Source organism: Lupinus angustifolius, chromosome LG16 (genome assembly GCF_001865875.1).
Source record: "Lupinus angustifolius cultivar Tanjil chromosome LG16, LupAngTanjil_v1.0, whole genome shotgun sequence".
In the NCBI taxonomy this organism is placed as follows: domain Eukaryota; kingdom Viridiplantae; phylum Streptophyta; class Magnoliopsida; order Fabales; family Fabaceae; genus Lupinus; species Lupinus angustifolius.
In genome coordinates, this window is record NC_032024.1 from 11,908,210 (window position 1) to 11,919,300 (window position 11,091).

The window sequence follows — 11,091 nt, forward strand, 5'->3', positions numbered from 1 at the left end:
CGTAACAAGAGATAATTTATTTTCTCCGGTTATTTTGTTTAGTTTTAGAAATATTTTTATAGAAAATGATTAAATATGGCACATGTCATGATTTTAGTGGTTGGATGAGATAACTTATCTCCTTATACTATGAGATATTTTTTAATAATCAATGATGATTAAATATGAATTGTGAATAATACACTGATAATGTATAAAATCCATACAATATATATATAAGAAATCCATTTACTGCGATAGTAAGTTTAAAAAAACTTGTTATCCATCCTAGCTATCAATTCTGTAGACATTTAATAATTTAGATATACTCACTAGTTAAAATTCGTTAGAATTTCCTAGAATATTGATGACCATCAAAGGGAGTAAGTGCACCCCTACTAATATAGATATATTCAAACAATAAAAATAGATCTATGTGTCACGTAATGAATGGTTTATGCATGACAAAATATGATATATATATATGAATGAAGATAGACGTAAATAATTTATACTGCTCCAAATACAAGAGAGAGAGAAAGCTTTGCACTGTGTGTGTGACTCTCTACATTCTGATAATCTCCTCTTCTTCTTCCTCTTGTGTGATTTTCATCAAAGGTATGTCATGGGGTTGTGTTACTTTTTCTTCTATGGTTTTGGTTTTTTCTTTGTGGGTCTTTGAAGAACATGTTTTCCTTTTTTTTGGTGCTTGTTTTTCATGTTTATAATAAGGTTTGGTATTTTGGTTATGGTTTTCATGCTTGGATGGTTCTTGTTTTTCTTTTGCCTTAAATGGTGGTAGTGGTACAAAGTTCTTTAACAAGTTTTTGAACCGTTTATTACCTTCTCACGTTCTTTATTTTTTATTTGTTTTAAAGATTTTGAGTCTAAGCACACAAAAAAAGATTTTGAATCTTTTGTGCTTCATAAAAGTGTCCCTCATATGTGTTTTCTTCTTTCATCACATTATGATTGTAGTTCATTAGCTACTACATTTTTTTGTTTGATCTTTTCTTATCAACTTGTTTGTTTGATCTTTTAATTTTTTCTTTAAGATGATGATTCTTGGTTATATACCATTATTTATTTGGTGACTTAAAGATCATATTTTTAAATAAAATATATATTCTATCGTTCACATATAATTTTTTCATCGGGTTCTTGTGCACTAGATAACATTTTTTTTGTTTTTTGTTCTGGTGTTTTACTTTGGCATTCCGGTGCTGGCAAAATATGTATTTATTTTATCAGTTATTATCTAAGTTTTAATATTGTTTATTTATCTTTTATACCCAACCAATGTAGTTCTAAATTCTAATTATCTTCTTGCCCATGAGTATAGGAGGTATGCTGCTAATTATTATTTTGTTTCTATTCAATTTGTGGCTTTGTTTTTTTTAAATTGCCCTTGGGATCTATTTATTTTCTGATATGAAAATGAGTCTTGTGATTTATAATTTCTTATTTCGAAATAATTTAAATTTTGTATTTTTAAAATATTTTTAGCGATACATGTTACCATCTCTATCTTCAGAGATTACCTGGTTTCATTAATATTTATTTATTTATTTACATAACTGTTTTTTAAAAAAAATGGATCTTGCATTTTTCTCTATTTGATTTTCCATTTATTAATTATACGTGACCCATATTTACGCAATAAAAAAGAACCAGGTCTTTAAAAATGATTTTTATTCATTGTTACTTGTTTTCATTAATACACTCCTTTTTTTAAGTAAGCAACAGTAGTTTCCCGCATCAATTATTTCTCTTCAAGTTTTCATATCTAAAGTTTTTATGTGTACGCGTCTAGTGCTTTACGAAAAAATATATATGTAATGACGAGTGTAACTTTGAGTCCAACTCCTCTCACTAGTAAATTATAAGGAGAAATAAATAATTTATTTTATTAAAAAATAAGTTTAAATCATGATAATTAGATTTTTATTTTTGACTCATGTTGTAGTCCCAACATGATAATGGACTCTCCATAGACCCAAATTCATGATTTTATACATTGTTGCATGTTTATTTATCGTTGATTTAAAAAATAATATAAATAAGTAGTGAATAATGTATTAATTGTATATAAATTTTTATGCTATTTATTTATGTATTTTTGTTTGTATTTTATATCCTCATATCCAATTACTACCATTTTTACAATTTTTTAGAGAAAATAGTCTATATACTTACCGTTTAAGAATTTATGTGTTAATTATTATTGTATTTTAAATAAAAATAATACATATAAATGTTGACATATAAGAATTTATATGTTAAGTGTATAGATATTAAATTTTACTTTTCTGGATTGCTTTTCAAGTTAGGTTATCCTCTTTGATTATTTTAAAATTTTCATTCTCCTAATTTATAGTATTTAGAATATAAGATTTATACAAGAATGCTCCACTTACATTTATATGTATAGTACATCTATATCATTTTCCATTTGATGTTGAGAAAAGTCTTGTATACCTATACTATATTTATATTTTTTTAATATAATGAAAACATGTAGTTCGATTATATTTTTTAAATGTTGTTATTGCTATATTATCATTGCCCAAAAACATATGACACATGATTTAGTAATAGATTTCTGTTCCTCTATTAGTTAATCCTCAATGGGTATTTAATTAGAGATGCATGCAATGTTATCATTGAGGCTCTTCAAGATTTTACCAACAAAAGAGAATATCATTGGTCATTTATCATTGATTGGTTCTAGAGAAACGTAGCATTCTTTTGTTTCCTGTTGCATCTGACACTTGATAAAGAAAATGCATTTTATTTCTACTACGAGAGTCTACACTTGTAGTTTTAATTACAATATAAGTTTGTATTTTCTACACTCCAAATTTAAACACTTGCTTACTTCCCTCCATTTTCTCACACTGTCTATACCCTAAATATTTTGTGTGTAGTATAGAGACAAGTATGGGTCTGGGGTGTAGAAGTAGAAATAATATAAGCGTTTTACTATGTTATCTTATATGGGATATGTGTTTAGAACATGAGTTTGAATTTTAGTTAGGCACTGATGACTCTTATACGGGAAACAGACTCTCAATTTGCGGATTAAGGTTGTGTACATTCAATGTGTGAGTCTCGTGTACTATGCCACTTTTTTACTAATGACTTTTATGTTTAGTTACTAAGAGGGTAATATCCGTGTACTGTCATGGTAAAGATTTATATAAAGTTATTTTTTGGAAGAGTCAATGAAGATGAAATATGATTAGTGTATGATGCAATGATATTGTATAAAACTCACTATGAGTGAATACATTTTTTCTCAGTTATTTATAGTCATCCTAATGTTGTGATGACACATTCCAATGCATAACTACTTGTCATTGCTTCCTTAGTTTGTTTGGTTTTTTCTGTGTACTAATTCAATTGACATTTATTCTCTGCTGCTCCTATTTGAAAAAGGTTTATGGGTTTGTTCAATTAAAATCAGTAGTGGTACAATGCAGATAAAAGTTGCTTTGTACTTATAAAAATCCTTATTTAGAGGGTCAATTAATATGTAGCCATATTAAGTGTTTCTAACTTGTCTAGCTATGTTACTCATCAGCATTTAACTGTTCTTTTGTAGCATATTAACATTTTTAACCTTATTTTTTAGCTAGATTTAAGATATGGATCCTGGTGAATCATTGCCACCTCCACCATCAACAATTCCTTCAAATGTTGTTCATACGAAAGCAGCTTTATTAAAAGCATACGAGCCGGCGAACAAAACACTCGTCACGAATCGTTTGCCTATGGCTAGGAGAGGTAATGGAACCAAGGGACAGAAGATACAGCTGCTAACTAACCATTTCAGAGTTGGCATGGGAAAGAATGATGGCTTCTTCTATCACTATAGTGTATACCTTCTGTTTCTATTCATATCTATTGTGCTTTTTGTTTTATGTTGTGGATGTGTGTTATATGAATGAAACGTTTATATTCTTGATTTTTAATGAAATGTCGTAAATGTTGTTGATTAGGTTGCGTTGATGTACGAGGATGGGCGTCCTGTCGAAGCCATGGGCATTGGGAGAAAGGTTATTGATAAAATTTCTGAAACATATGATGAGTTGCAAAGCAAGAATTTTGCATATGATGGTGAGAAAAGTCTATTCACCCTTGGTGCATTACCGGATAAGAAGCTTAATTTCACTGCTGTGTTGGATGAAGTTTCGTCCAAGAGGTAAGCTTGTAGTTCTATCATCAACACTATGATATCGCTTCATTCATTATGCCTTCTTGTGTTTATCACAAGCAATGACTTGGAACACATTGTTATTCAGGATTGGAATGGATGGAAGCCCGGAAAACTTTAATAAAGAAGGAAAAGACAAGAGAATGCGGCGTGCTTCTCAGTCCAAAACATTCAAGGTGGAGATAAGTTATGCAGCCAAAATCCCACTGCAAGCAATTCCAAATGCATTGCGGGGTCAAGATTCCGAACACTTCCAGGAAGCAGTGAGGGTTTTGGACATCATACTTAGGCAGCATGCATCAAAGAAGTAAGTTATCAGAACAAAAATGTTATTTATTTGTTTTCATTTCTTGAAATCCTGTTTCTCATGGCTGCTTTCTTTTCAGGGGCTGTCTCCTTGTTCGGCAGTCATTCTTCCATGACAATCCAAGGAATTACACTGACATTGGAGGTGGTGTTCTTAGTTGCCGTGGTTTCCATTCAAGCTTCCGAGCCACTCAAGGAGGACTATCTCTGAACATTGGTAAGATTCTGATATGAAATGCTTGGATGTTTATTTTGTTGTTATGTTATGACTAAGTGTTTGTTGTTTTTTCTTTAATGATATCTCTGAACAATTGTAAGATTCTCAAGTGAAAAGTTTCGAAGTTTATGCTGTTTTTCTATTATGATTGATTGTTTGTTGTTTTTATTTAAGGATATCTCAGAACATTGGCAAGATTCTTAAGTGAAATGCCTGCAAATTTATGTTGTTCTATTTTGATTGATTGTTTGTTGTTTCTCTCTCTAAAGATGTCTCAAATACAATGATTCTCAAGCCTGGCTCGGTACTGGACTTCCTCTGTGAAAATCAAAATGTTAGGCATCCAAACATGATTGATTGGGCTAAGGTGAGACAATGGTATCTTATATAGAAATAGTGGTTTGTTGCCTCCATGTTTATCAATCGTGGTTGTTTGATTCATGATTTTTCAGGCCAAGAGAATGCTAAAAAACCTCAGGATAAAGGCTAATAATATTGAGTACAAAATCACTGGATTGAGTGACAATTCCTGCAGAAATCAAATGTAAGTTTTCTTTTACTTTCTCTTTCCGAGTATTAAGTTTTCGTTTGATGCAACACGTGAGTCATTTTTGATAAATAATAAGGCAGCTTTCTTGTGATGAGAGTGATAAGGTTAATGTGTTTTCTCACAGATTTTCATTGAAACAAGGAAAGGATTCAAATGGTGACGTCCAAACAATCGAAATTACTGTTTATGAGTACTTTAAACGCCATAAGAAGCTCGATATGCATAAATCTGCTGACTTCCCATGCATAAACGTTGGAAAACCAAAGCGCCCATCTTTTTTTCCAGTCGAGGTGAAACACCAATAGAACATTGATTTAAAACTATTACTTATCTGGGGAAACACTAATATAATGTTCTTGCTTTGCAGCTATGCACCTTGGTCTCATTGCAGAGATACACAAAGGCACTCACAAATTTGCAAAGGGCTCAGCTTGTAGAGAAGTCAAGGCAAAAGCCCAACGAAAGGAAAGCAGCTTTGATTGATGTATGCAATGAGCTTAAAAATGCTTTGATCAATTCATTCATTTTGAAATACATGCTAGACGTTGCTCTAATTTTTTTCAACATTCTTGCAGTCCTTAAGAAACAGCCGATATGAAAATGATCCGATGCTTCGTTCTTGTGGAATTACCATTGAACCTGACTTCACTAGAATCGATGGCCGGGTACTGCAACCCCCAAGGGTATGTGTTTCTATATGCTTGGCTTCTTAAACCTGTTTTATTTTATTTTCTTTCTTTTAGCTTACTGCTGACTTTCTTTGCCAATATGTTCTTCCAGCTTAGAGTTGGAAATGGGGAGGACTTTGTGCCGCGAAATGGTCGCTGGAACTTCAACAACAAGGTTCTTGTTTTTTTAATGTAGTAGTTGGACCAAATGTAGAGTTCTGTCTAACTGCCTGCATCATGTTTCAGAAACTAGTTGATCCTGTGAAGATTGAGCGTTGGGCCATTGTTAACTTCTCAGCTCGGTGTGATACACGTTACCTATGTGATACCCTCAAGAAATGTGCTGCAAATAAAGGGATTGTAAGTTTTGTAACAACTGTTGTGAAAATTCACTTCAGTGATGTTCTGAATCCCTGGTTATTTCACACTGGTTTCTTTTGTAGCACATAAGTCCACCATTTCGGGTATTTGAAGAGGATAATCGCTCCGCACGTGATCCAGCGCCTGTGAGGGTTGAGAAAATGTTTGGTACTGTAAAGTCCATGCTGCCTGGCCCCCCTCAACTTCTGTTGTGTATTCTTCCACAGAGAAAAAATTCTGACATTTATGGTAGGAACAACAAACTTCAACTGATTCTAATAATTGTTTTTTTATGTTTGTGGAATGTTCAAGTAATACTAATCAAAATCTCATGTTACTCTTTATAACATCCTAATAACTTTAATCATGTAGGCCCATGGAAAAGGAGAAGTCTCGCTGAGGAAGGTGTTGCAACACAATGCATTGCCCCAACAAAAATTAATGACCAGTACATTACAAATGTTCTCTTAAAGGTTAATGCAAAGGTATAATCATATATAGCAAAAAATGTTAAATAAATGTTGTAGCAATATCTTATGTTAATTGTTATGCAAAACATTTATCCTTGCATGCTTTAGTTTTTATCATTTTATTGTTTTCATGCAGCTTGGTGGCATGAATTCCTTTCTTGCTGTAGAGCCTTCACATTCTATACCTTTAGTTTCAAGTGTACCTACATTAATTATTGGTATGGATGTTTCGCACGGATCTCCTGGTCGATCAGACGTGCCTTCTATTGCGGCGGTATGGCATTTTATCCTAGCACGAAACGACAATGTTCGGTTTACATTTCTAATTAAAATTACATGTTTTTTATTCAGGTTGTCAGCTCAAGATGCTGGCCTCTTATCTCACGTTATAGAGCCGCAGTTCGCACTCAGTCATCAAGAGTCGAAATGATACAGTCTTTATTCAAGCCTGTTTCTGATACTGCGGATGAAGGTATCATGAGGTGCGTAAATTATAATAAGGCTGTTCGAGTTTGCGAAATTGAAGTTATGTACTTGCAGTGACTATTAGAGACAGTTTATAAGTCTGTATTTCATTGGATATGTTTGCTTCCATCTTTTCAGGGAGCTGCTTCTGGACTTTGAAATAACTTCAGGAAAAAGGAAGCCTCAACACATTATAATTTTCAGGTATTTTAAAATGAGTTTAAAGAATTTGGACTTCTTTACTTAAGGGATCATTCAACAAGCATTATTTGTAAAAGGATGACTATTGCTTTTTATTAGTTAAAAATTGATATTATGAACAATTTAGACTCACTTATCAAATCATCATAATCTAGGCTGATGATTGTATTTTCCAATGTTCTTTCTTACAATTTCATTTTTATTCATTGTTCTTGCTTAGTGACCATGGGTGGCGCAACGGTAAGGTTGTTGCTTAATGACTTTGTGGTCATTGTATCAAATACTGTAAACAACCTCTCTGCTTGCGGAGATAAGGCTATGTACATCTACTCTCCCCAGATACCACTAAGTGGTAGTCTCGTGCATTGCGCTGCCCATTGAGTCTTCTTGCTTAGGCATTAGGCATGCCAGAAACACCTTTCATCTTAAACCATTTGTTTGTTTTTTTTATAAATTGTATCACTGTCTTTACTACTGAACTGAGTTCTGATTTTATTTTATTGGAAAAACTGGGTACTGATTAAAATAGAAGCTTACATGGCTAGATGATGAAATCCCATGTCATATTCCACTGTTCTATAGTAGAGCTGTTGCTTAATTTTGTGGTCCTGATTATAATTGAATTGTGTTCAAATTTTAGGGATGGAGTGAGTGAATCACAGTTCAATCAAGTCCTAAACCATGAGTTGAATGACATCATTAAGGTATTCATTTTTAACAATTTAAATTTAATTTCTAATTGCATTACTTAATGAATAAAGTAAACTGAATTTCATTGAAATTAAATTTTTAGGCATGTGAACATCTTGATGAAAGCTGGTCTCCAAAGTTCACTGTGATTATTGCCCAGAAGAATCACCACACCAAGTTCTTCCAAGCAAATTCTCCTGATAATGTTCCACCAGGTTTGGGACATGTTCAGCAACAAATATTTAACCAAGTACTTTTGATTTTTTGTTCTAACCCACTATTTGTTGGGTGTAGGCACTGTTATAGACAACAAAATCTGTCATCCACATAACAATGACTTCTATCTGTGTGCTCAGGCTGGTATGATTGTAAGTATCATTCTCTAAATTGAACTTCAACAGGTTTTTATGTCAGCCACTGATTTTGTACTTGGCAAAAAGAAGTAGTAGTCGTAGCTTCAAACACAAATCTTTATTTTCTAATACATATTGGTAGCCTTAAACACAAATCCTTATTCTCTAATACATAGTGGTAGCCTTAAACACAAATCCTTATTCTCTAATACATAGTGGTAGCCTTAAACACAAATCCTTATTCTCTAATACATAGTGGTAGCCTTAAACACAAATCCTTATTCTCTAATACATAGTGGTAGCCTCTCAATGCTCCTGAGGACGTAGACATAACTGACTGAACTTCATTACCTTACAAAAGTCCATGTGTTATCTTCTCTTCTCCCTGTTCTCTTTTACTATTTGATTCTCGCTTGTCCTTAACAACATGAACACTTCTAAGATGACTGATGAGTTTAACCTTAATGCCTGATATATCTGAACCTTAACAATTGTTCTGGTATTTTGTTTATATAGGGGACAACTAGACCTACACATTACCATGTTCTGCATGATGAGATTGGATTCTCAGCTGATGATTTGCAAGAACTGGTTCATTCCCTATCTTATGTGTAAGTATATTTATTATTGTCAACTTGGATTTTTGGATAGAAGTTTATGAACCTATACTAATTCATCAGCATAAAACTTTGAACAGTTATCAGAGGAGCACTACTGCAATATCAGTTGGTAAAACCTCTGCTCCTATTTCTTTTGCATCATGCTTCTTCTTTTTGTAAAACTTTTGACAGCATGTTAGGCACTATAATTATTAATGTTATGTAAGAACTATTTTTCTTTGCACTTTATAAAGGCTACTCAATGGAATCCGGTCACAGATTCGAGTCATGGGGGTTCTTTACGGTTTGTTTGTGCGTTGAATTTTGGAGTGGAATGAATGAAAATGAAAGGTTTTTAGAGCCATCTCATAAGTGTATGGGTTGACTCAAGCCTTCAATTTCTCTTCATTTCCCTCTAAAATTCAACTCACAAACCAACCCTTACCGTCTGTTTCCGATAGTTGTGCGTTTGATTTTGATGAAGTTAAACATTATGGATTATTGCAGTTGCCCCTATTTGCTATGCACATTTGGCAGCTGCTCAGATGGGACAGTTTATGAAGTTTGATGAATTCTCTGAGACATCTTCAAGTCATGGTGGAATGACATCTATTGTTGCACCACAAGTTCCTCAATTACCCCCTCTTCATCAAGATGTCACCAATTCCATGTTCTTTTGTTAAAAACTTATTAGGAACTCTTACAATTCTAGAAGAAACCTTGATAGATGTTACTTTTGTGATTTAAACTCTTACAAGTTCAACTTTTTTTGGGTGGGGCACGGCCACTTGAAGAGTTATTATTAAATTTCTGTGAATTGTGGTAACTTATATAATATATGGCCATTCTTAACACTATATATGTTGTTTTATCTCTTCCTTCAAGAGAAATTTGCTAGGACCATAGCTAGTGAGTGATTTGTCTTGATCTCCATATCCGATATAGTTTCATTCATTTCAAATTGATTTTAATTTTTTATATCATTCATTTCAAGTTGATTTTAAATTTTTATAAAGTTTAAGAATTGGAAATTATTTTGAGAAAATGTCTACGCAGTTGATACTTTTATGATTTTTACTTATCAATCATTAATAAAAATAATAGAGATAATATACCGCTTGTGTACTAATCCTTTACCTTCACAATTCATAATTGTTATACTCTATTATTTCTAAATGCATCCGTCACCCTACCCATGAAGAAATATTTTCTTTTCACACATATTAACTCTATTACTAAAATTTGGTAGCAATGGTCTAATACTAAAGTCTTATTATATAGTATTGATTTTCTATGCATTATAATCTACTTGTTTCTAATTAACATATACAAACTCAAATAAAAAATAAGATTAAATTATATTGAGATCTCTAATTTTTAGTGAAATTATATATATTACATTTCTCTTTCTATCTATATAAATTACCTCTATTTATATTCGTATATTATACTAATTAAGTGATCTTTAAATAAAAAAAAGTGTGATGAGTATAATTAAGTTAAAATATATATGATATATTCTGGATATAAGTCAAAATACAGTAAGAGCCAATGTCTCTTCAATACATCAATAATTCTAAGAATATATTATTTAAATCACTCTTATACTATAATATAATGAACAAAAAATAATGAAGATGTATTGACTCGTATAACATTGGACTTATTTTCATAATATATCATTTTTTAACTTAATTACACTTATCACCATTTTATATTACTTATCTCTTCCGTAGAGGTAATCACCATTATGTATATATAAATTCGGGGGGTTGTGCATGTATAGAAGATGGAAGGGTGATCTATATAATTTTACTAAAATTCAGAGAATATGAGTGTAATTTACTCAAAAGGTAACTATCAAGATTGTAAGAAACAAATCGACCGACCGAACATGAGCGGATTTATGGTGGGCCAGGTTTTGACCATAAAAACCGGTAACGGAAATGTTTTTCTTCATAAAATGTCATTTGATGTATTTCTGTTAGGGGAGTGATCCACTTACTCCACGAATTAA

The 11,091-nt window shown here is 32.2% G+C and overlaps 1 protein-coding gene across 2 annotated transcripts; it reads left to right on the forward strand.

Annotated features, from left to right (window-relative positions):
* LOC109329063 (protein argonaute 4B-like) lies at positions 498-9,793 on the forward strand. Of its 2 annotated transcripts, XM_019562726.1 has the most exons (23): positions 498-597; positions 3,614-3,857; positions 3,981-4,183; positions 4,284-4,502; positions 4,582-4,718; positions 4,988-5,085; positions 5,171-5,262; positions 5,393-5,558; positions 5,636-5,752; positions 5,844-5,951; positions 6,049-6,111; positions 6,183-6,296; positions 6,380-6,545; positions 6,669-6,781; positions 6,903-7,040; positions 7,118-7,248; positions 7,370-7,435; positions 8,073-8,136; positions 8,226-8,337; positions 8,417-8,490; positions 8,992-9,086; positions 9,173-9,204; positions 9,582-9,793. In XM_019562726.1, the coding sequence occupies exons 2-23, from the start codon at positions 3,627-3,629 to the stop codon at positions 9,755-9,757; spliced, it is 2,715 nt and encodes a 904-aa protein (XP_019418271.1). In that variant the 5' UTR covers positions 498-597; positions 3,614-3,626; the 3' UTR covers positions 9,758-9,793. The 2 variants fall into 2 exon arrangements, with proteins under 2 accessions (XP_019418271.1, XP_019418272.1); XM_019562727.1 differs by lacking the exon at positions 498-597 and having other exon boundaries at positions 3,559-3,857.

Excerpts from the sequence above, each read along its gene's own strand:
- LOC109329063 (XM_019562726.1), top strand. The coding sequence starts at position 3,627 with ATGGATCCTGGTGAATCATTGCCACCTCCACCATCAACAATTCCTTCA. Across the intron at positions 6,297-6,379 it reads GTGCTGCAAATAAAGGGATT|CACATAAGTCCACCATTTCG; the intron begins GTAAGTTTTGTA and ends TTTCTTTTGTAG. Across the intron at positions 8,491-8,991 it reads GTGCTCAGGCTGGTATGATT|GGGACAACTAGACCTACACA; the intron begins GTAAGTATCATT and ends TTGTTTATATAG.